Source organism: Galeopterus variegatus, unplaced genomic scaffold (assembly GCF_000696425.1).
Source record: "Galeopterus variegatus unplaced genomic scaffold, G_variegatus-3.0.2 Scaffold1578, whole genome shotgun sequence".
Lineage (NCBI taxonomy): Eukaryota > Metazoa > Chordata > Mammalia > Dermoptera > Cynocephalidae > Galeopterus > Galeopterus variegatus.
Window position 1 is genome coordinate 128,523 of NW_007727689.1, and position 17,878 is coordinate 146,400.

A 17,878-nucleotide genomic window follows, 5' to 3' on the forward strand; every position below is an offset into this window, starting at 1 on the left:
ACCAAGTCAAGGATTAAGATCCCCTTACTGGTCATCTTAAAAAAAAAAAAAAGAAGAAGAATAAATGTTTCAATATACTTAATTATCCTATACAACAATATTGGTGTATGCCTACTAAATATTAGCCCTAAACCTGGACCTGAAATGGCTTTATTCCATTCTGGTTTGTCGAAGCCATAGGGCTTCACTAGATTGGGAACTCCTCAGAGAAAGGACTATGCCTTGTTCAACTCCATACTCCTAGTCCACAGCCTAGTGCCTGATATATGGTAGGTGCTAAATAAATATTTGTTGAGTGCAAGGGTGAATGGCATTCCAGGCACTGAGAACTAGATTAACAAAGGTGGCAAAAAGGTTTAGAGAAAAAATAGTTTCATTTCTCTGGAGTATGAGGGAGAGTAGTAGGAGATAAGATGGAAAGATCTCTTGAGTAAGGACTCGAAGGGACTTAGAAATCAAATAGAAGGACAAGATGGGTGTATTTTGGTAGGCGGTCAGGAGCCAGTGAAAGTTTTTGAGCAGGGAAGTAATATGATGAAAAATAAATTTAGTTGAAACCATCAGAGGCCCTCTCATACATATACTCAGTTTTCCATTCATACTCAAATTTTCTCCCACCTACCCATCTATCTACTTACCCTCAGGTTTCCCCAGCAGCTTACCCTACCCCTTTACCTGCTCTCTGGCTGGGCCGGGGATGTATACAAAGGATGCTTTCCCCCTCAGCCAGAGGATGTAGGCCCTAGCTCCCGTCTTTCCCCTTCCCTGCCTAGAGCTGGGAAGCAGGCCAGGTTTAGACGAGGCTGGCTGGCAAGCAGCTGGGTGGAGCCAGGGAGATGCTGTATGGTGCCAGGTGGAGCTTTGGGTTCCAAGCTGAGCCCATGACCTCGATAACCTTCTGCCTGCACATACATCTGCCCCCCACTCCACACCCATCCAGGCTTTGGTATCGGGGAGGGGGCACAGAGCCAGACAGACCTGTGGGACTTTGGCTCCATCTCCACAGAAGGGCACTCTGTGAGTCAGCCAGCTCCCCTCCAGGCTTGCTCCTCCCCCACCTGGCTCCTGTTTCCAATGCACGTACAGCCCGTACACACTGTGTCTTGGGACACCCCACAGTCAGCCGCATGGCTCCCCTGTGCCCCAGCCCCTGGCTCCCTCTGTTAATCCCAGCCCCTGCCCCAGGCCCCACTGTGCAACTGCTGCTAGTACTGCTGCTTCTGGTGCCTGCCCATCCCCAGAGCCTGTCCCAGATGCAAGAGGATCCCCACATAGGAGGAGATTCATCTGGGGATGATGATCCACTGAGCAAGGAGGATTTGCCCAGTGAAGAGGATCCACCTGGAGAGAAGGATCTACCTGGAGAGGATTATCCACCTGGAGAGGAGGATCCACCTGGAGAGAAGGATCCATCTGAAGTTAAGACTGAACCAGGAGAAAAGGACTCTCTGAAGTTAGAGGATCTACCTACTGTAGAGGCTCCCAGAAATACTCAAGGCCCCCAGAATAATGCCCACAGAGACAAAAAAGGTAAGTGTTCATCAGCCCTCCGAATCTAGGCTACAGGTGGTTTACACCTCCCCTCTCCATACCCCAGCCCAGGCAAGGATTATTCAGGGAAGAAGAGGAGCCCATACTCTGACAGTAGCCCTTTCTTTTTCTTTTTCTTTTTTCCTTTTTTTTTCTTAAAAGATGACCGGTAAGGAAATCTTAACCCTTGACTTGGTGTCAGCACCACACTCAGCCAGTGAGCAACCGACCATCCCTATATGGGATCCGAACCCGTGGCCTTGGTGTTATCAGCACCGCACTCTCCCGAGTGAGCCACGGGCCGGCCCTGACAGTAGCCCTTTCTAGGGGCTCTCATACCACTAAACCACCCTCCTTTTTCAGAGCTAGAAGGGGATGGGTGGAGAGAGAGATAAAAGGGGCACAGATGGAGTGAGCTGGAAAAGATGAGAAAGAAGAAAGGGGGAGGTTGGAGAAGAGAAAGAGATGAGGAATGTGCACAGAGAAAAAATAGGTGGAGAGGGAGAGAAAGAAGAGTGTGAAGGGAAGAGAAGAGGAAAGATTGCGGGGGAGAGGATGGGTACCAGGAAGAGCAGAAGGGCTTGTAGAGATAACCTCATCTCGTGCTTGTCAGTTAGCTCAGTTGGATAGAGTGTAGTGCTGATAACACCAAGGTCCAGGGTTTGATCCCTATACCAGCCAGTTGCCAAAAAACAACGAAAAACAATATCATCATCTCGTCTTCAGTCTACATTGAGGAAATCGAGACTTAGGAAGAAAAAAACAGCAGGTAGAGAAACCTGGTTATCGTGTCTCCCAAGCCAGGAACTTTGGGAAAGGAGTTGGAAACCAGAAAGGGCAGAGGCATGACTGGGAAGGAGGGATGAGTAAGGGAGGAAGGAAAGCTGGTCTACTGATGTAACCCTAGTGGGGTTACTGATCAACCCTACCCCCCACCCACTTTACACACCCTAGGACAGTGGTTGCAAACTGGCATATCCTGGGCCAGTAGCGCTGCTGCTCGGCCCACCCAGCTGCGGCGTTACTTTTGGTTGCAGTCCGCTGTGCTTTACGCCTGCCCTGCTTCAGGCATGTCTCTTACCTGCTGTGCCGCTGCAAAGCATCCGAGTTTGTCAACCTCTGTTGGTGAGGGGGATCCACCTTGTCCCGGCCCCTGGGAAGGGACTGGGCTCTAAGATCGGCCTGTTCATCTTTTTCCTTTGTGCAGGGCATGACCACAGTCATTGGAGCTATGGAGGTGAGACACCATCCCCTGCACAGACCCGCACGTCTGCGGGTCCCGGACACCGCCCGCTGCCTATTCCCGCCCACATCCCTGATTTCTAGTTCCCGTTCTGATGCCTCCTGACTCCACCCCCTCACTTCTTCTACCCGGGATCCCTGAAAGTTCCTGACCAAGTCATGAGACTTCCTCACCATACTCTCCCACCCCAGGCGACCCGCCCTGGCCCCAGGTGTCCCCAGCCTGTGCGGGCCGCTTTCAGTCCCCGGTTGATATCCGCCGCGAGCTCGCCGCATTTTGCCCAGCCCTGCGACCCCTGCAACTCCTGGGTTTTGAGCTCCCGCCACTCCCAGAACTGCGCTTGCACAACAACGGCCACACTGGTGAGGGGGTCTCCGGGTAGAGACTCAGGGAAGGGGCGGGGCGGGCCGATGGAAAGGGGGCGGNTCTGAAGTTAAGACTGAACCAGGAGAAAAGGACTCTCTGAAGTTAGAGGATCTACCTACTGTAGAGGCTCCCAGAAATACTCAAGGCCCCCAGAATAATGCCCACAGAGACAAAAAAGGTAAGTGTTCATCAGCCCTCCGAATCTAGGCTACAGGTGGTTTACACCTCCCCTCTCCATACCCCAGCCCAGGCAAGGATTATTCAGGGAAGAAGAGGAGCCCATACTCTGACAGTAGCCTTTTCTTTTTCTTTTTCTTTTTTCCTTTTTTTTTCTTAAAAGATGACCGGTAAGGAAATCTTAACCCTTGACTTGGTGTCAGCACCACACTCAGCCAGTGAGCAACCGACCATCCCTATATGGGATCCGAACCCGTGGCCTTGGTGTTATCAGCACCGCACTCTCCCGAGTGAGCCACGGGCCGGCCCTGACAGTAGCCCTTTCTAGGGGCTCTCATACCACTAAACCACCCTCCTTTTTCAGAGCTAGAAGGGGATGGGTGGAGAGAGAGATAAAAGGGGCACAGATGGAGTGAGCTGGAAAAGATGAGAAAGAAGAAAGGGGGAGGTTGGAGAAGAGAAAGAGATGAGGAATGTGCACAGAGAAAAAATAGGTGGAGAGGGAGAGAAAGAAGAGTGTGAAGGGAAGAGAAGAGGAAAGATTGCGGGGGAGAGGATGGGTACCAGGAAGAGCAGAAGGGCTTGTAGAGATAACCTCATCTCGTGCTTGTCAGTTAGCTCAGTTGGATAGAGTGTAGTGCTGATAACACCAAGGTCCAGGGTTTGATCCCTATACCAGCCAGTTGCCAAAAAACAACGAAAAACAATATCATCATCTCGTCTTCAGTCTACATTGAGGAAATCGAGACTTAGGAAGAAAAAAACAGCAGGTAGAGAAACCTGGTTATCGTGTCTCCCAAGCCAGGAACTTTGGGAAAGGAGTTGGAAACCAGAAAGGGCAGAGGCATGACTGGGAAGGAGGGATGAGTAAGGGAGGAAGGAAAGCTGGTCTACTGATGTAACCCTAGTGGGGTTACTGATCAACCCTACCCCCCACCCACTTTACACACCCTAGGACAGTGGTTGCAAACTGGCATATCCTGGGCCAGTAGCGCTGCTGCTCGGCCCACCCAGCTGCGGCGTTACTTTTGGTTGCAGTCCGCTGTGCTTTACGCCTGCCCTGCTTCAGGCATGTCTCTTACCTGCTGTGCCGCTGCAAAGCATCCGAGTTTGTCAACCTCTGTTGGTGAGGGGGATCCACCTTGTCCCGGCCCCTGGGAAGGGACTGGGCTCTAAGATCGGCCTGTTCATCTTTTTCCTTTGTGCAGGGGATGACCACAGTCATTGGAGCTATGGAGGTGAGACACCACCGGCCCCTGGGAAGGGACTGGGCTCTAAGATCGGCCTGTTCATCTTTTTCCTTTGTGCAGGGCATGACCACAGTCATTGGAGCTATGGAGGTGAGACACCACCCCCTGCACAGACCCGCACGTCTGCGGGTCCCGGACACCGCCCGCTGCCTATTCCCGCCCACATCCCTGATTTCTAGTTCCCGTTCTGATGCCTCCTGACTCCACCCCCTCACTTCTTCTACCCGGGATCCCTGAAAGTTCCTGACCAAGTCATGAGACTTCCTCACCATACTCTCCCACCCCAGGCGACCCGCCCTGGCCCCAGGTGTCCCCAGCCTGTGCGGGCCGCTTTCAGTCCCCGGTTGATATCCGCCGCGAGCTCGCCGCATTTTGCCCAGCCCTGCGACCCCTGCAACTCCTGGGTTTTGAGCTCCCGCCACTCCCAGAACTGCGCTTGCACAACAACGGCCACACTGGTGAGGGGGTCTCCGGGTAGAGACTCAGGGAAGGGGCGGGGCGGGCCGATGGAAAGGGGGCGGTCTGGGAGGTGCCTCGGGGTTAGGCTGCCCTCCCCTACCCGCGAGGCAGGTGCGGCTCACCCGCCTCTCCTCCCGCAGTGCAGCTGACTCTGCCTCCCGGGCTAGAGATGGCTCTGGGTCCCGGGCGGGAGTACCGGGCCCTGCAGTTGCATCTGCACTGGGGGGCTGCGGGCCGCCCGGGCTCGGAGCACACTGTTGACGGCCACCGTTTCCCTGCCGAGGTGAGCACGGAGCTGTCCAAGGAGGGACGAAGGGGCGGGGCGGGGCGGGGCCGGAGAACTGGACACTCTTACCCCCGTGTCCTCTCCAGATCCACGTGGTTCACCTCAGTACCGCATTTGCCAAAGTTGAGGAGGCCTTGGGGCGCCCGGGTGGCCTGGCCGTGCTGGCCGCCTTTCTGCAGGTACCAGACATGGGCACACCCCACTCTCTGCTTCCTCACACCCTGGGCTCAGTGTATCTTGTCCTGAGATCCATCCCAGCACACTCACCCGGGCCCCTGGCTGTCATCCTTCACTCATTAATTAGTTCCTTAGCTCAAATCCCACTGTGAACCTGTCACTGGGCCCCCAAAAGGATTCAGAAGCTGTGAGTCCTTGTCTCCAAGGAGCCCACAGCCAGTGGGGCAGGCTGACAGGATAGACATAGGAAGGACACAGAGTAAAAGAGATGGTCACAGAGAAAGTGAAACTTGAAGCCTTCACTAGAGGGGAAGAGAAGGAAATGTTCCATGCAGAGGGAACAGAATGTGCAAAGACTCAGAACGTGGCCCATTCAGAAACGGCAGATGCAGTACACTGGACATCAGGATGACTCATGATTTCCCCTTTGTGAAATGCAGTATTTGGTGACCTCTTTGGACCTGTAATGGTCAAGGATACACAATGATTAGAGGAGGCCAGCAAAGTGAGGGGATGGTGAGATACCTGATAGGCTCACCCACCGATTCCTTAACACCAACCTCTCAGGACAGAGTTCAGAGAAGTGCCTCGGAAATAGCATGTCAGGACCTTAATCCAAAACTCAAACACATGATTTATTAAGGTGAATGCAGAACTAACAAGAATACGAAGGTGTTTTATGGTTTTCTGGAGGGAGACGATGGAGTGTGTATGGAGGTAGTGATGAGAAAGACTGGAAAAGTCAGTGGGACCCAGGTCATTCAGGGCCTAGTGTCCTAGTAAAGTGGCTTCTCTTTCTCCTCTGCCTCCAGTTTGCCATTGAAATCCAGTCCACCAAGCTTGTTAGTTTGCAAAGCAAGAGTAAATAGACTTTGAGTAATAATACAAAAGATTTTGTTCTCCAGCATTCTCAGAGCTGAGGAATGGGGGAGGACTATGGGACCCCACCTCATCTTCAAGCCCCCAGTCATGGGCCTAGATACATGTATTAGTCTGTCTCGCACTGTTATCTTCCAGGAGGGTCCAGAAGAAAACAGCGCCTATGAGCAGTTGCTGTCACATTTGGAAGAAATCCCTGAGGAAGGTCAGTTTGTTGGTCTGGCCACTACCTTCTATACTCCAGTTCATGAAGAATTGCCCTTCGGACCCTCAGGTCTGAGGATGGAGATAGGCTCCCTCCCTTGTGGGAGTGGATTGAGGTGTGAACTGGCTCTGATCTTGATAATAACTGTGAACCTGACGGGGGGTAAACAGCACAGGCCAACTGCTGCTCACAGGCTTTTTGGTTAAAAACCAAGCAAAAAACAAAATTAGACCAAAAAAAAAAAAAAGATAAAAAAGTGGTGTTTGGAACTTTCATGGGAGTTGAGTCTGGAGAGCTAAATTTTTTCTGAGAACTATTTCTCTTTCATGAGCACCAAATATTTTAAACTTGTAAATAATTTTGTTGGAAATCTTTCTCTTTTCAGTCACTCCTCACTGGAAAGTCATTTTAAATCTTGCTGTCCTGGACTTTTAGATTTTTGCTGCACTAGTGAGAACTGTGCCTTTGTAGTTTTTGTGTCTGTTTTTTATAGTAATAAATATCTATATTTATTTCCAAGTGATTCAGCTCATTTTTCCTTTTTAATTCACTCCGGGCTCCGTGGCCCAGCACGTTATGACAGCATGCAAAGCAAGAGTGAAGACTTGAGTAGCATTTCGGGGAGGACCTGAGTAGCATTTCGCTCTCTCTGTAAGGTCTCTTACAGTTGCACCAAAGCCCTTTACTTTCTTTTGAGTTATGTCTTGTACTGAGTTCTGGGAAGGGACCTCTGTTAGTGAAGAAGTGGTTCCAGGGAGTTGAGTTAACTTGGCTTCTGGGAGATGAAACTGTATGCCTATACCCTGAAGACTCACAGGGTGGGGAGGGGTGGGGCGGCAATCTAGGTGAGACCCCAACACACGTCCTCTCCACAGGCTCAGAGACTTGGGTCCCAGGATTGGACATATCTGCTCTGCTGCCCTCTGACCTCAGCCGCTACTTCCAATATGAGGGGTCGCTGACCACACCACCCTGTGCCCAGGGGGTCATCTGGACCGTGTTCAACCAGACAGTGAAGCTGAGTGCTAAGCAGGTGAGGCTGCGGCGTGGTGTTGACATAGGGTGAGGGGAAAGGGGATGTAGGATGAGACAAGAAAGAATCAAAGAGATCAAGGCACTGTGATAGGGATGTGGGGAGAGGAGGGTAGAGCTCTGAGGTGCTGGCTGAGTAGGCCTGGGACCCTTTTGTTTCCTCTTACTCCACGAGCCCACCCGCACTGTTTACTGACCTCACTAGCTCCACATCCTCTATGGCTCTCTGTGGGGACCCGGTGGCTCTCGGCTGCAGCTGAACTTCCGAGCGACGCAGCCTTTGAATGGGCGGATGATTGAGGCCTCATTCCCTGCTGGAGTGGACGACAGCCCTAGGACCGTTGAATCAGGTGCAGCTTTATCTGTGTCCCATATTGCTGTGACCACCCAGCCACAGGTCCCTCATCTTCCCCTGTGTCTTCGTTTGTGTCAGTCTCTGTAACTGGTGGTCACAGTCCCCAGCTCTAATGTCTCCTTTTTCTTTTCAGTCCACCTGAATTCCTGCCTTGCTGCTGGTGAGTCTGTGCGCCTCCTCTTGCCCCTGATGCTTGGGGCACACTTGGCACTGTTCATTCCCAGGGGCTAATCAGGACCACCTCTGCTCCCTCTCCTTTTCTGCAGAAAAGACCCCCAACCCCAGTATGATACCTAGTCAGATAGACTCAGAACGATCAGGAGGATTCCTTTCCCTCCTCGCCCCTGCTGTCCCCAGGGCTTAGTTGATCAGAATGAAGCTCTAGAAATCTCCTAGCGTCTCCCTCCAAGAAATCTTTTACTCAGCTTTTGGGGAGGGAAAATGGTGCTTAGCTTACCCCTTCTTATGTATCCACCCCAACTCTTGGCTGGCCCCTTCTGAAGATTGAGGCACTGGGGGCTGCCTGAGAACTCAGGGCAGGGGTGGGGAGACACTAAAGCAAGCTTTGAGGGAGGCTGTGGACCCCTCTTCACTCCCTGAGGAGCTCTCTCCTCTCTGTCTCCCAGGTGACATCCTGGCCCTGGTGTTCGGCCTCCTCTTTGCTGTCACCAGCATCGCCTTTCTTGTACAGATGAGAAGGCAGCACAGGTATTATACTGACCCTCTCCCTCAGGCATAACCCCACCCCCACCCCCACGTTGAGCCCGGAACACCAAGTTTCACTCAAATGAACTCATTCTGGGACAGTTTTTTTTTTTGGCAGCTGGCCAGTACTGGGGTCCAAACACTTGACTGGGCCAGTTTTCTGATTAGGCTTCCCTGTTGTGCAGACACAGAGGTGGGACCCAAAGGGGTGCTGGCTACTGCCCAGCAGAGGTTGCCGAGACTGGAGCCTAGAGGCCTGGAACTTGGAGAATGTGCAGAGAAACCAGCTACAGGAATCTGCGGGGCAGCTGGAAACTTTGTCCTGTCCTGCCCGTTATACCACTTCCTTTTTAACTGCCAAAGAATTTTTTTAAAATAAAATATTTTTAATAAAATGTGTGGAAGTCACCTTTGTTCCCCAAACCAGAAGAGCAATGTATAAATTTCCTGTTGCTGCTGTAACAAATTACCACAAACTTAGTGGTAATGAAAATTTATTCCCTTATAGTTCTGGAGGTCAGAAGTCCAAAATGAATCTCATGGGCTCAGGTCAAGGTGTTGGTAGAGCTGTTTCCTTCCGGACGCTCTGAGGGTAGAATGCTTCCTTGCCGTTTTCAGATTCTCAAAGCCACCTGCATTCCTTGGCTTGTGACCTCTTCTTTGCATCAGTCTAAGCTCTCACTTCCATTATCATATCTCCTACTACTGCCTTTGACCTTCTTGCCACCCTCTTATAAGGACCCTTGTGGTTACATTGGGCCTACCCAGATAACATCCTCATCTCAAAATCTTAGCTTAAACACTAAGTCCCTTTCTCATGTGAGATAACATCTCGCAGGATTAGAATGTGGACTTTGGGCAAGGGACATTATTCTGCCTACCACTGATATTATCAGGAAGGGGACAAAAATGACTGATACTATTGGAATGGCCTGTGTGTGTGTACAGCAGCATAGGGCAGGGGTGGGGGGTAGGGCAGGCTGCAGCCTCTAGGTTCAAAATCCCATTGAAGCTTTTGGCTTTCATACTGCCCAAGGAACCTCTGTGCTGTTTCTTGTACTTTTGCCTTCAGAATGCACTGTCTGGCCCCACTGCCTGTTGGAGTAGGGCAGAGCTGCGGGTGGCAGCTGCTCTACCTTGCAGGGGGCAGAGGGCCAGGGTATTCCCCTAGACCTGTCTCTGCTTCACACGGCCTGTTCACACCCCTCCTCAATAAGCCCAGCACCCCCCCCCACCCCACTGCTCTCACTGAAAAGGAGTTCCTGTTGCAGAGCAAGGACCCAGACCCTGCTCATCCAGGGCTCCTTCCACCTCCATTGCAAACACCCAAGAAAGGCTTAAAAGGCCCTGTGATGCTGGTAACATCAGTTTTATTGGGTTGAGGCAGCAACTATAGCCTGGCTGGGGGCAGAGCTGGCCATCACAGGTTGTTGAGTTCCAGAAGGGTCTGGTCCAGGGTCTGGTGAATCTCCACGTTTTCTTCCTTGGCACTGGCCAAGGTCTCTGTGAGGGGAAGCAGCAGGTGAGGAACGGGAAGGGAGGCAAGAGGGGGGAGACACGAGGAGGTATGGACAGGGGAAGGTGACATATAGACATGGAATGGGTTAGGAGACACAGGAAGACATAAGCATTCAGGGACCTAGGGGCACCATGGCAGGGGCAAATGGATGGACTGACCAGGACAAGGCGAACAGCACAGACATGGAAACCTCACTCAAGGCCTCAGGTCATAGAGGTAGGATGGGGAGGCCTGAGTCATAAACTATTTACCCTCCTTCTTTAGAAGGTTTAAGAAAACTGTAAACAGAAGGAAAGACAAAGACTGAGCCAGGAAAGGGGGGGCCAGACAGACAGACTTGAGGCAGAAAACAGACCTTCAGCTGCAGTGAAAGCCCCAGTTTGCTGATCTCCAGTGTTTTTCCAAACTTCATTCCAGACCTTTCACAAGCTTCTTGCCCTCCCCTGCACCTCGCCACCCCACTTCCCTTCCAGTCATTCTGTTAGGTCCTGGAACCCCAGCTCAGCACTCCAAGGTCAGTGGCGGGTGCCAGTGAGGGTCATGGCGCTAGATAGGGTCACCCATGCCCGCATGCAGCAGTGACAGTCAGAGTGGCAGACTGAGAGTGCTGTGCAGAAGGGTTTCAGTGAGGGCCACAGTGTTTGTGGGTGGGCTCAGTGAGGGGCATGGGGTGTCACAAGATTGGGGTTGTCAGTAAGAGCCAGGGTCTCAGGAGTGAACCAGTGCTCATGATGGACATGCTCTGTGGGGAATGTGGGGCAGGAAAACAGCACGGAGACCAAGTTCAGAGTTTATTAAGCAGCAGAGAGGTGGAGGCCAGCGGGTGGAGGGGGGCGTAGATAGAAGGGTGAAGCCAGAGGCAGAGTGGGCAGTGGGTGGGATGGTGGCTCTCCCTAGGCTGCTGCCAGCATGGCTGTGTGATGTTGGCAATGTTTGCTCCTCTGGCCTGTCCCTCTCCCCATTGAGAGAATGGAAAGGAGAGGAAAGAAGGGGGCTGAGGCCACCACACTGGTGTGGGGCTCAGAGGGAGGTGATGTCGTTGAGTGCGTTGTCCAGCTCCTCGCTGATGGCCTTGTACTTCATCTTCTGTGCATAGACTTCATCTGAGGAGTCCAGGGGAGGGGGACCAGGTGGGAGTGTGGGGAGAAGGAATGGAGGGAAAGAGGAAAGGAAGGAGAGAGGGTAACGGAAAGAGAAAAAGAATCACAGAGGTGAAAAAAGTGACAGAGAAAGGACAGAGAACAGGCTGGACAGCTGGCAGGCTCCCTCCTCCTCCCCTCTCTCTACTTCTGTCTCTTTTTCACCCATCTCTGTACTCCAAGTTGGTTCGTCTCCCAGGAGCTTCTGCCTCTGGATTGGGGACACAGTGCTTTGGACAAGCAGGAGTGCTTGCTCAAGGGGGAGAAGAAGGGTGCTTGAGCAAGAAAGGTCTAAAGTCCTAAAGTTGGAGATAAAACTGGTGCTTGCCTGAGAAGGCTGGAAGCAAGAGATGTGGGAATTATGAAAGTTCAAAGGTTATCATAGAATAAAAAGGAAAGGCAAATTTAGGCACAATATTGTTGATAACAGAAATAGCCGTGGACTAGCAAATATCTGGATGTTTGGATCTAGTTTAAAATAGTATTTTCCATTAATGTCATGTAAACCTAGATGTTAAGCCAATAGCTCTCTATTTAATAAAGAAGTCTCTGTGATATAACTCTGTTGTATTGCACTTGGAGACAGAGTAGGCTAGATCAGTGCTACTCAAGGTGTGGTCCGAGGACCAGCAGCATCGGCATTAAGCCCAAAGTCAGCAATCACTCTGAGGTAAGGCCCAGGAATCTGTGTTTTTAAAACTCTCGGGGGGATTCTCATGTGTGCTCAAGTTTGAGAAGCACTGGCATTGATGCGTCATAGCCAGCAACAACCACTTGGATTGTAGGCATAGCCCACCCCAGTTCGTGGAGCCCTCGGTGGTCCAACCCTGGTTTATCGGTGGCAAGTGTAAAGGGATGAGAAGATAAGGGGCAGACTGCTAGTCAAAGGGGTGTGGACCTACTTAAAAAGATTCGGGGGTATGAGGGAGTATCCCATTTTACCTTCCAGGTCGTCGATGGTTTTCTCCAACTTTGCCACAGACCTTTCAGCAAACTCTGCTCGGGTCTCAGCCTGCGAGCAAAGGCAGAATGGGGGAAATGGCAAATACTTAGGCCCTCCCAGAGGCCGTCGCCTAAGTCGAACTTCTCTCCCATCCCTATCCCCAAATTCCCTGCCACGGGCAGTCTCTGGTGGGGATTAGGGGGGTGTGAGGGGAGACTGGGAACTGGAAGAGGGCTCTCACCTCTTTCAGCTTCTCCTCCAGCAGTTTGATCTCCTCTTCGTATTTATCCTCTTTGGTGGAATACTTTTAGGGACATACACACGCCATCAGTACATGGCCTTCACGAATCCTCCTTTCTTTACTAAGCCCCACAGGCTCCTCATGATCTTGCCTCCACTGAGCACCCGGCCCCTCCCTGCCTGCGCCTGTCACCTCCCTCCCCTGCAGGACCCCATCCTCACTGTCCCTCTACCCCCCTCTACCTTGTCCGCTTGGGCCTCCAGGGATTTCAAGTTGTTGGTAACAATTTTCAGCTCCTCCTCTAGGTCCCCACATTTACTGTAGGGGGTGTGTGGCAGGGTGGGGTGTGAGGGTACAGTGAGGTGTGACAGTGGAGAAGGCACGGGGATGGGGGACGGGAGGAGGAGAGAAGAGAAGAGCAAAGTGGTGAGAGTGACAGCAGGTGGAGCTTGGCAGCCGCAGGCCCTTCCCGACCTCCAGCAGGGGACAGAGAGCAGCCTGAGACGCTGAGACGGAGGGGAGAGTGGGCTGAGGGAAGGCGCCACTGCCCAGAAAGGTCTCGAGAAGTCACTACCTCCTCCTCTGAGGCCATCAGGGACTTGAGGGCCTGGTCCATAGTTCGGAGTTCCTCCTCCAGCTGCCTGGCTCGGCTGGAGGCAGCGGGCAGGGGTCAGAGGACAGGACATGTCCTTATGGCCCCAAACCTGGGAAAGTGCCTCCCCGCTGCACAGAGTGCCCCACAGCCACCGGCTCACGCGAGTCTCACTTGCCACCCTGGGGCATCTTTACCTCTCGGCCACCTCAGCTCTCTCTTCTGAGCGCTCCAGCTCTCCTTCCAGGATCACCAGCTTCCTGGCCACCTTGAGGGAAGTGGGAGCAAGAAGTAGATCAGCGGTGAACGACTGGGGGTGTCTGGGGCTTGGGAGGAAAGGAAGTGGGGCAGGGCTGTCACCTCCTCATATTTTCGGTCTGAATCCTCAGCGATGTGCTTCGCCTCCTTCAGCTGCATCTCCTGCAGCTCCATCTTTTCCTCATCCTTCATGGCCCGGTTTTCGATGACCTTCATTCCTCTGAGAGGCAGGGAGAGGGGTGAGTGTGGGGTCAGGACCTGCAGAGACAGGCTCCCCTCGCCACTCCCTGACCCTCTCCCCCAGGGCCCCTGCCCACCTCTCACTCTCATCAGCTGCCTTCTCGGCCTCCTCCAGCTTTTGCAGGGCTGTAGCCAGGCGCTCCTGTGCCCGGTCCAGCTCCTCCTCTACCAGCTGGATGCGGCGGTTCAGGGAGGCAACATCTGCCTCAGCCTGTGGTCAGAAGTCAGAGGTCAAAAAGGCTTTGTCTGCCTTGGATGAGAATCAGAGACGCTCCAGAGGATGGTAAGATTCTTCTCACAAAGAACTACGCTTTCTGGCTTCCAGACTTTCAACCCATTTCTCCCTCAACCATCTTCAGCCTAGACTCTGTGCTCCAGCCAAAAACATGCATTCCTTGACAAGCTCCACTCCCCTGATACAGTGCCTCTTCTGGCACTGTGCACGGTTCTCCTGATGGCTATCTGCATGTAGGTCCCTCTGTCCCCTGTGAGAGCATCCCCAGTACTGGGACGAGGTCTTGGGCAGCCCTGATTCCTACAGCAGAGCCTGGCCCAGGTAAGGGGGTGGGGAAGAATCAGGCCAACGCACTTACGGTTCTCCTGATGGCTATCTGCATGTAGGTCCCTCTGTCCCCTGTGAGAGCATCCCCAGTGCTGGGACGAGGTCTTGGGCAGCCCTGATTCCTACAGCAGAGCCTGGCCCAGGTAAGGGGGTGGGGAAGAATCAGGCCAACGCACTGCACCGCTGCCAAGAATAGCCAATCACAGAATCAAGCTCAGTGATGTTACTGGCTGCCAGGCAGACTCCCAGCAAAGGACCCAAGAGGCAAGCCAGGCCTATAGGGGCCATCCATGGTTGTAGCGAGGGGCTCCCTGCCAAGGCCAGGAGACAGTTGAGGGTAGTACAGGGGCAGTGTGAGGGATGGATACTCAGCTCCTGGCCTTGCAATACGGAGGGAAAACAATGGACATTTTGGAGAAGGTCCATAAAAACAAGACAGGCTCCTGAAAAGAATGAGAGAAGCAGTGCACTTTCGTGTTTAAGAGCATCGGCTCTGAGTCAGGCTGTTGTCTTTGAGCCACGGCTCAGCCACTCAACACTTGTGTGACCTTGGGCACCTTATTTAGCCTCTCTAAGCCTCAGTTTCCTCCTTCATAAATTAGAGTTAACAATAACAGTTCCTCCTTCTCTGGGCTGTTCTGAAATAATGCAGTGCTACTCAGTTAATCAACAGGACCATAGGGAAGGCTCATAAAACTAAACAGATTCCCTAGCTCCATGCTAGATCCACTGAGCTGAGATCTCCAAGGCAGGGACTTGGGAATCTTACCTTTTCTTTTTTTAAACTCCTAAGGGATTCTGATGACAACCCAAGTTTGGGAAATAGTACAATAATATGCAGAAAGCACCGCGCACATTGCCTGCACAGAGCCCCACACTCCGTAACGTTAGATTTTCCCTGTCTCTCCATCAAAGACAAGGACACAGAGACCCTGAGATGTAAGACTGGAAAGGAGAAAGGAGCAGTGTAGAGGAAAGAGTGAGTGGAGGCAGAGGAGCTAGGTGACAGCACTTCAAAGACAAGGACACAGAGACCCTGAGATGTAAGACTGGAAAGGAGAAAGGAGCAGTGTAGGGGAAAGAGTGAGTGGAGGCAGAGGAGCTAGGTGACAGCACAGGGGACAGAGGGCGTAGAAAGCAGGTCGTGGGTGGCATCGCAGGGCAGAAGAAGTACAGCACCATATATAGAAAGTGGATTATAGCTTGTCCTCCAGGTGCCTTTAGCACCTGGAGCTTAGCCACCTAGAGTGACAAGAGCCCATCACGGGCACAGGGCCAGATGACTCAGTGTGGAAGGATTGTGGGGAGAGCAGTGGGGGTTGGGAAGAATAACTCTGGGGGACTTTGGGGGACTACCCTAGAGAGAGATGAGACTCTGTAAAAGGAAAACTCTCTTCACGGTGGTGGGGTGACAAATGACTCTGGAAAGTCTGGGAAGTCCCGGGGTCCTCATCACGGGACTAATATTTGCCATTTCCTGCTCCTCAAGCTCTTCCTAGTTATGGATGCTGCTCTCTAACCATTGGACAGGCACTTCTGTCCCATTGGACAAGTGGGAAGCAAGAGAGAAGGGAGCAACTAAGGCACTGTGTAGGTTAAGTGCTGTGTTCAAGGTCACGTGATAAGTTGGGGCAGTGTTTCCTATCTACCCGGCACTGCTGTCCTGCTTCCCCAGCTCGGTCCCTGTTCCCCCCTCCTCCCCTCCAGTCCCACCCCGCTCCTTGGGTTTCCAGTCCTGACTCCAGCTGCACTGGGACCTGGTTATTTATAGAGTGTCAGATGCCCAGGGTTGTCTTTGCTAGCAGCTGCAGGTCACTTCCCTCCCAAGTGCCAGGGCTGGTGGAGAACCAAAACTGCAGGCTGGAGGTCAGAGAAGCCTAGCCCTGGGGGGTTGGAGAACATGGAGAATGGTCAACACAAACAGTTAATGTCATCTCTGATGTTCAGAGCATGCTTTGTGTGAATCCCCGTATACACCCCAACTACAGGCTCATCTTAAAACAATCCTAGATAGAAGGCAGATGGGGAAACTAAGGCAGAGAATGGTGAAAGTACGATGTCCAAAGACCATTCTCCTACCTTAAGGTGGGGGTTGGGAATGGCAGGAAGTGAAGCAGTCTGGTTGGGTGTGGGGTTGTGGGGTGGGCAGAGAGATCTCAGGGTAAGCAGAAACTTCCAGGGTGGCTGCTTTGGCATTTGTGGCCCTGTCCCTCTGCCCTGTGGCCTGGCATGGTCTTGAGGCTGACAGCTTAATGAGGGTAAATGAGGAGCCATTAGAACCTGAGCTGGAGTCCCAGTGCAGAGCAGGGCACACAGAAGCCAGGGATCAAGGCCAGGGAATTTCTAACGGCCCATAGGGGTGTAATTCAAGTCAGGGCCCCATCTTTAGATCCCTCTCCCTCCTCCTGCCCACTAACACCTCACACGCCCACCCCCAGCACCCCAATGTAGTTGCAGTCTCCTCTCCATTTTCAGCAGGAGGATTCACTGAGGTAGGTGGTAAATTCTTATACTACCCACCCCCACAATGACTCACTGCTTGATCACTGTACATTCTAAGAGCTGGAAGCAAATGAAATTACAAGGCTAAGTCCTGTGGGGGAAGAGGTACGTGGTTTTGATTTATCCACTGCCTTGGATTATTTGTGTCAACTTGCCCTAAACTGGCCTGGGGTTACTGAGAAGAAACCATTTCTGTCCTGGTGCTAGGGATATCAGGGTCCCCTTCTGCCCTCATCCCTGTGCCCAAGGTCCCTCCCCCATGCACTAACTCCTCGTACTGTCCCCCAAATCCACACTCACGTCGGTGGCCTTCTTCTCGGCCTGCTCCAGTTTCTCTTGGGCATCCTTCACTGATTCAGAATACTTTTCCACCTCGTCCTCTGTCCCCTTCAGCTTCTTCTGGAGGGCCTGCTGCTCCTCCTCCAGCTGGGAGAGAGGAGACTCGGTCAGCCAGGACTGGGTAGGGGCCCGGGCCCAGGCCCAGAAAGGAGGCAGGGGTGTGCATAGGGGAGTACCAAGAGATACTTGGGGACCATTGGGGAGAAAGAGGGGTAACAGAGGAGGGACAGTCCAGTCAGGGTTGCTGGGGGAATCTTGTGGGCGTAGAGAAGAAGTTTCAAGCCCCAAGGAGCAGGACCCATCATTGCTCTGCAAGGGCACGAACACTAGGGAACATCTCACCCACCAGGCTGTGGTGGGTGATCTGAAGTGTGGCTCTGGCTAGGGCCCGAAGGGTGCTGTGAAGGACCAGCCTTATGCTGGGTGGTTGAGAGCACTGGAGAGCAGGCCCAAGGCTGGGGGACCCAGGGCAGGAGCGCATCCCACCCTTGGTGGGGGGAGGGGAGGCTGCACAGGACCCAGGGCCCCCACCTGCTTGCAGCGGTCCTCCGCCTGCTTCTTGTCGGCCTCAGCCTGCTCGGCACGGTCGATGGCATTCTCCTTGTCCAGCTTCAGCATCTGCATCTTCTTCTTGATGGCGTCCATGGCTGCGGTGGGGGGCGGGACTGCCGGCGGGCGGTGAGGACAGGCGAACTGGGCTGGCTACACGGCCTGGGCGTACGGGTGGCGGGTGAGGAGGACCGAGCGGGACTGGGATGTCCCAGACGCGCGGGCGCCTAAAAGGCAGGGAGGGACCGGGCGGAGCCGAGGACCAGGACCCTCCTCCACCTCGGCCCAAACCTTGTAGGGGCAGAAGCACTGCCCGGCCGGGGGCGCGGC

General features: G+C 53.1%; 2 protein-coding genes across 6 annotated transcripts; one reads left to right on the top strand and one right to left on the bottom strand.

Moving 5' to 3' along the window:
- The first annotated feature begins 435 nt into the window (after nt 1–435).
- CA9 (carbonic anhydrase IX) lies at nt 436–9,059 on the top strand. 2 transcript variants are annotated; one of them, XM_008577779.1, is made up of 11 exons: nt 436–1,530; nt 4,525–4,554; nt 4,854–5,024; nt 5,166–5,308; nt 5,398–5,490; nt 6,506–6,572; nt 7,448–7,605; nt 7,810–7,954; nt 8,093–8,119; nt 8,586–8,667; nt 8,856–9,059. In XM_008577779.1, exons 1-11 carry the CDS (start codon nt 837–839, stop codon nt 8,914–8,916), a joined length of 1,671 nt encoding a protein of 556 aa, XP_008576001.1. In that variant the 5' UTR covers nt 436–836; the 3' UTR covers nt 8,917–9,059. The 2 variants fall into 2 exon arrangements, with proteins under 2 accessions (XP_008576001.1, XP_008576000.1); XM_008577778.1 differs by having other exon boundaries at nt 8,850–8,995.
- A 958-nt stretch (nt 9,060–10,017) lies between these two features.
- Nucleotides 10,018–17,878, bottom strand: TPM2 (tropomyosin 2 (beta)). 4 transcript variants are annotated; one of them, XM_008577780.1, is made up of 9 exons: nt 17,531–17,878; nt 16,961–17,086; nt 13,674–13,807; nt 13,459–13,576; nt 13,296–13,366; nt 13,081–13,156; nt 12,507–12,569; nt 12,265–12,334; nt 10,018–10,167 (listed from the first exon to the last, which is right to left on the bottom strand). In XM_008577780.1, exons 1-9 carry the CDS (start codon nt 17,642–17,644, stop codon nt 10,085–10,087), a joined length of 855 nt encoding a protein of 284 aa, XP_008576002.1. In that variant the 5' UTR covers nt 17,645–17,878; the 3' UTR covers nt 10,018–10,084. The 4 variants fall into 4 exon arrangements, with proteins under 4 accessions (XP_008576002.1, XP_008576004.1, XP_008576005.1 ...); XM_008577782.1 differs by lacking the exon at nt 13,081–13,156 and adding an exon at nt 12,749–12,824 and having other exon boundaries at nt 17,531–17,773; XM_008577783.1 differs by lacking the exons at nt 10,018–10,167; nt 13,081–13,156 and adding exons at nt 10,962–11,286; nt 12,749–12,824.

Excerpts from the sequence above, each read along its gene's own strand:
- CA9 (XM_008577778.1), top strand. The coding sequence starts at position 837 with ATGCTGTATGGTGCCAGGTGGAGCTTTGGGTTCCAAGCTGAGCCCATG. Across the intron at positions 7,606-7,809 it reads TGAAGCTGAGTGCTAAGCAG|CTCCACATCCTCTATGGCTC; the intron begins GTGAGGCTGCGG and ends TGACCTCACTAG. Across the intron at positions 8,120-8,585 it reads GAATTCCTGCCTTGCTGCTG|GTGACATCCTGGCCCTGGTG; the intron begins GTGAGTCTGTGC and ends TCTGTCTCCCAG.
- TPM2 (XM_008577780.1), bottom strand. The coding sequence starts at position 17,644 with ATGGACGCCATCAAGAAGAAGATGCAGATGCTGAAGCTGGACAAGGAG. Across the intron at positions 17,087-17,530 it reads CGGAGGACCGCTGCAAGCAG|CTGGAGGAGGAGCAGCAGGC; the intron begins GTGGGGGCCCTG and ends CCTCTCTCCCAG. Across the intron at positions 13,808-16,960 it reads CCGAGAAGAAGGCCACCGAC|GCTGAGGCAGATGTTGCCTC; the intron begins GTGAGTGTGGAT and ends TTCTGACCACAG.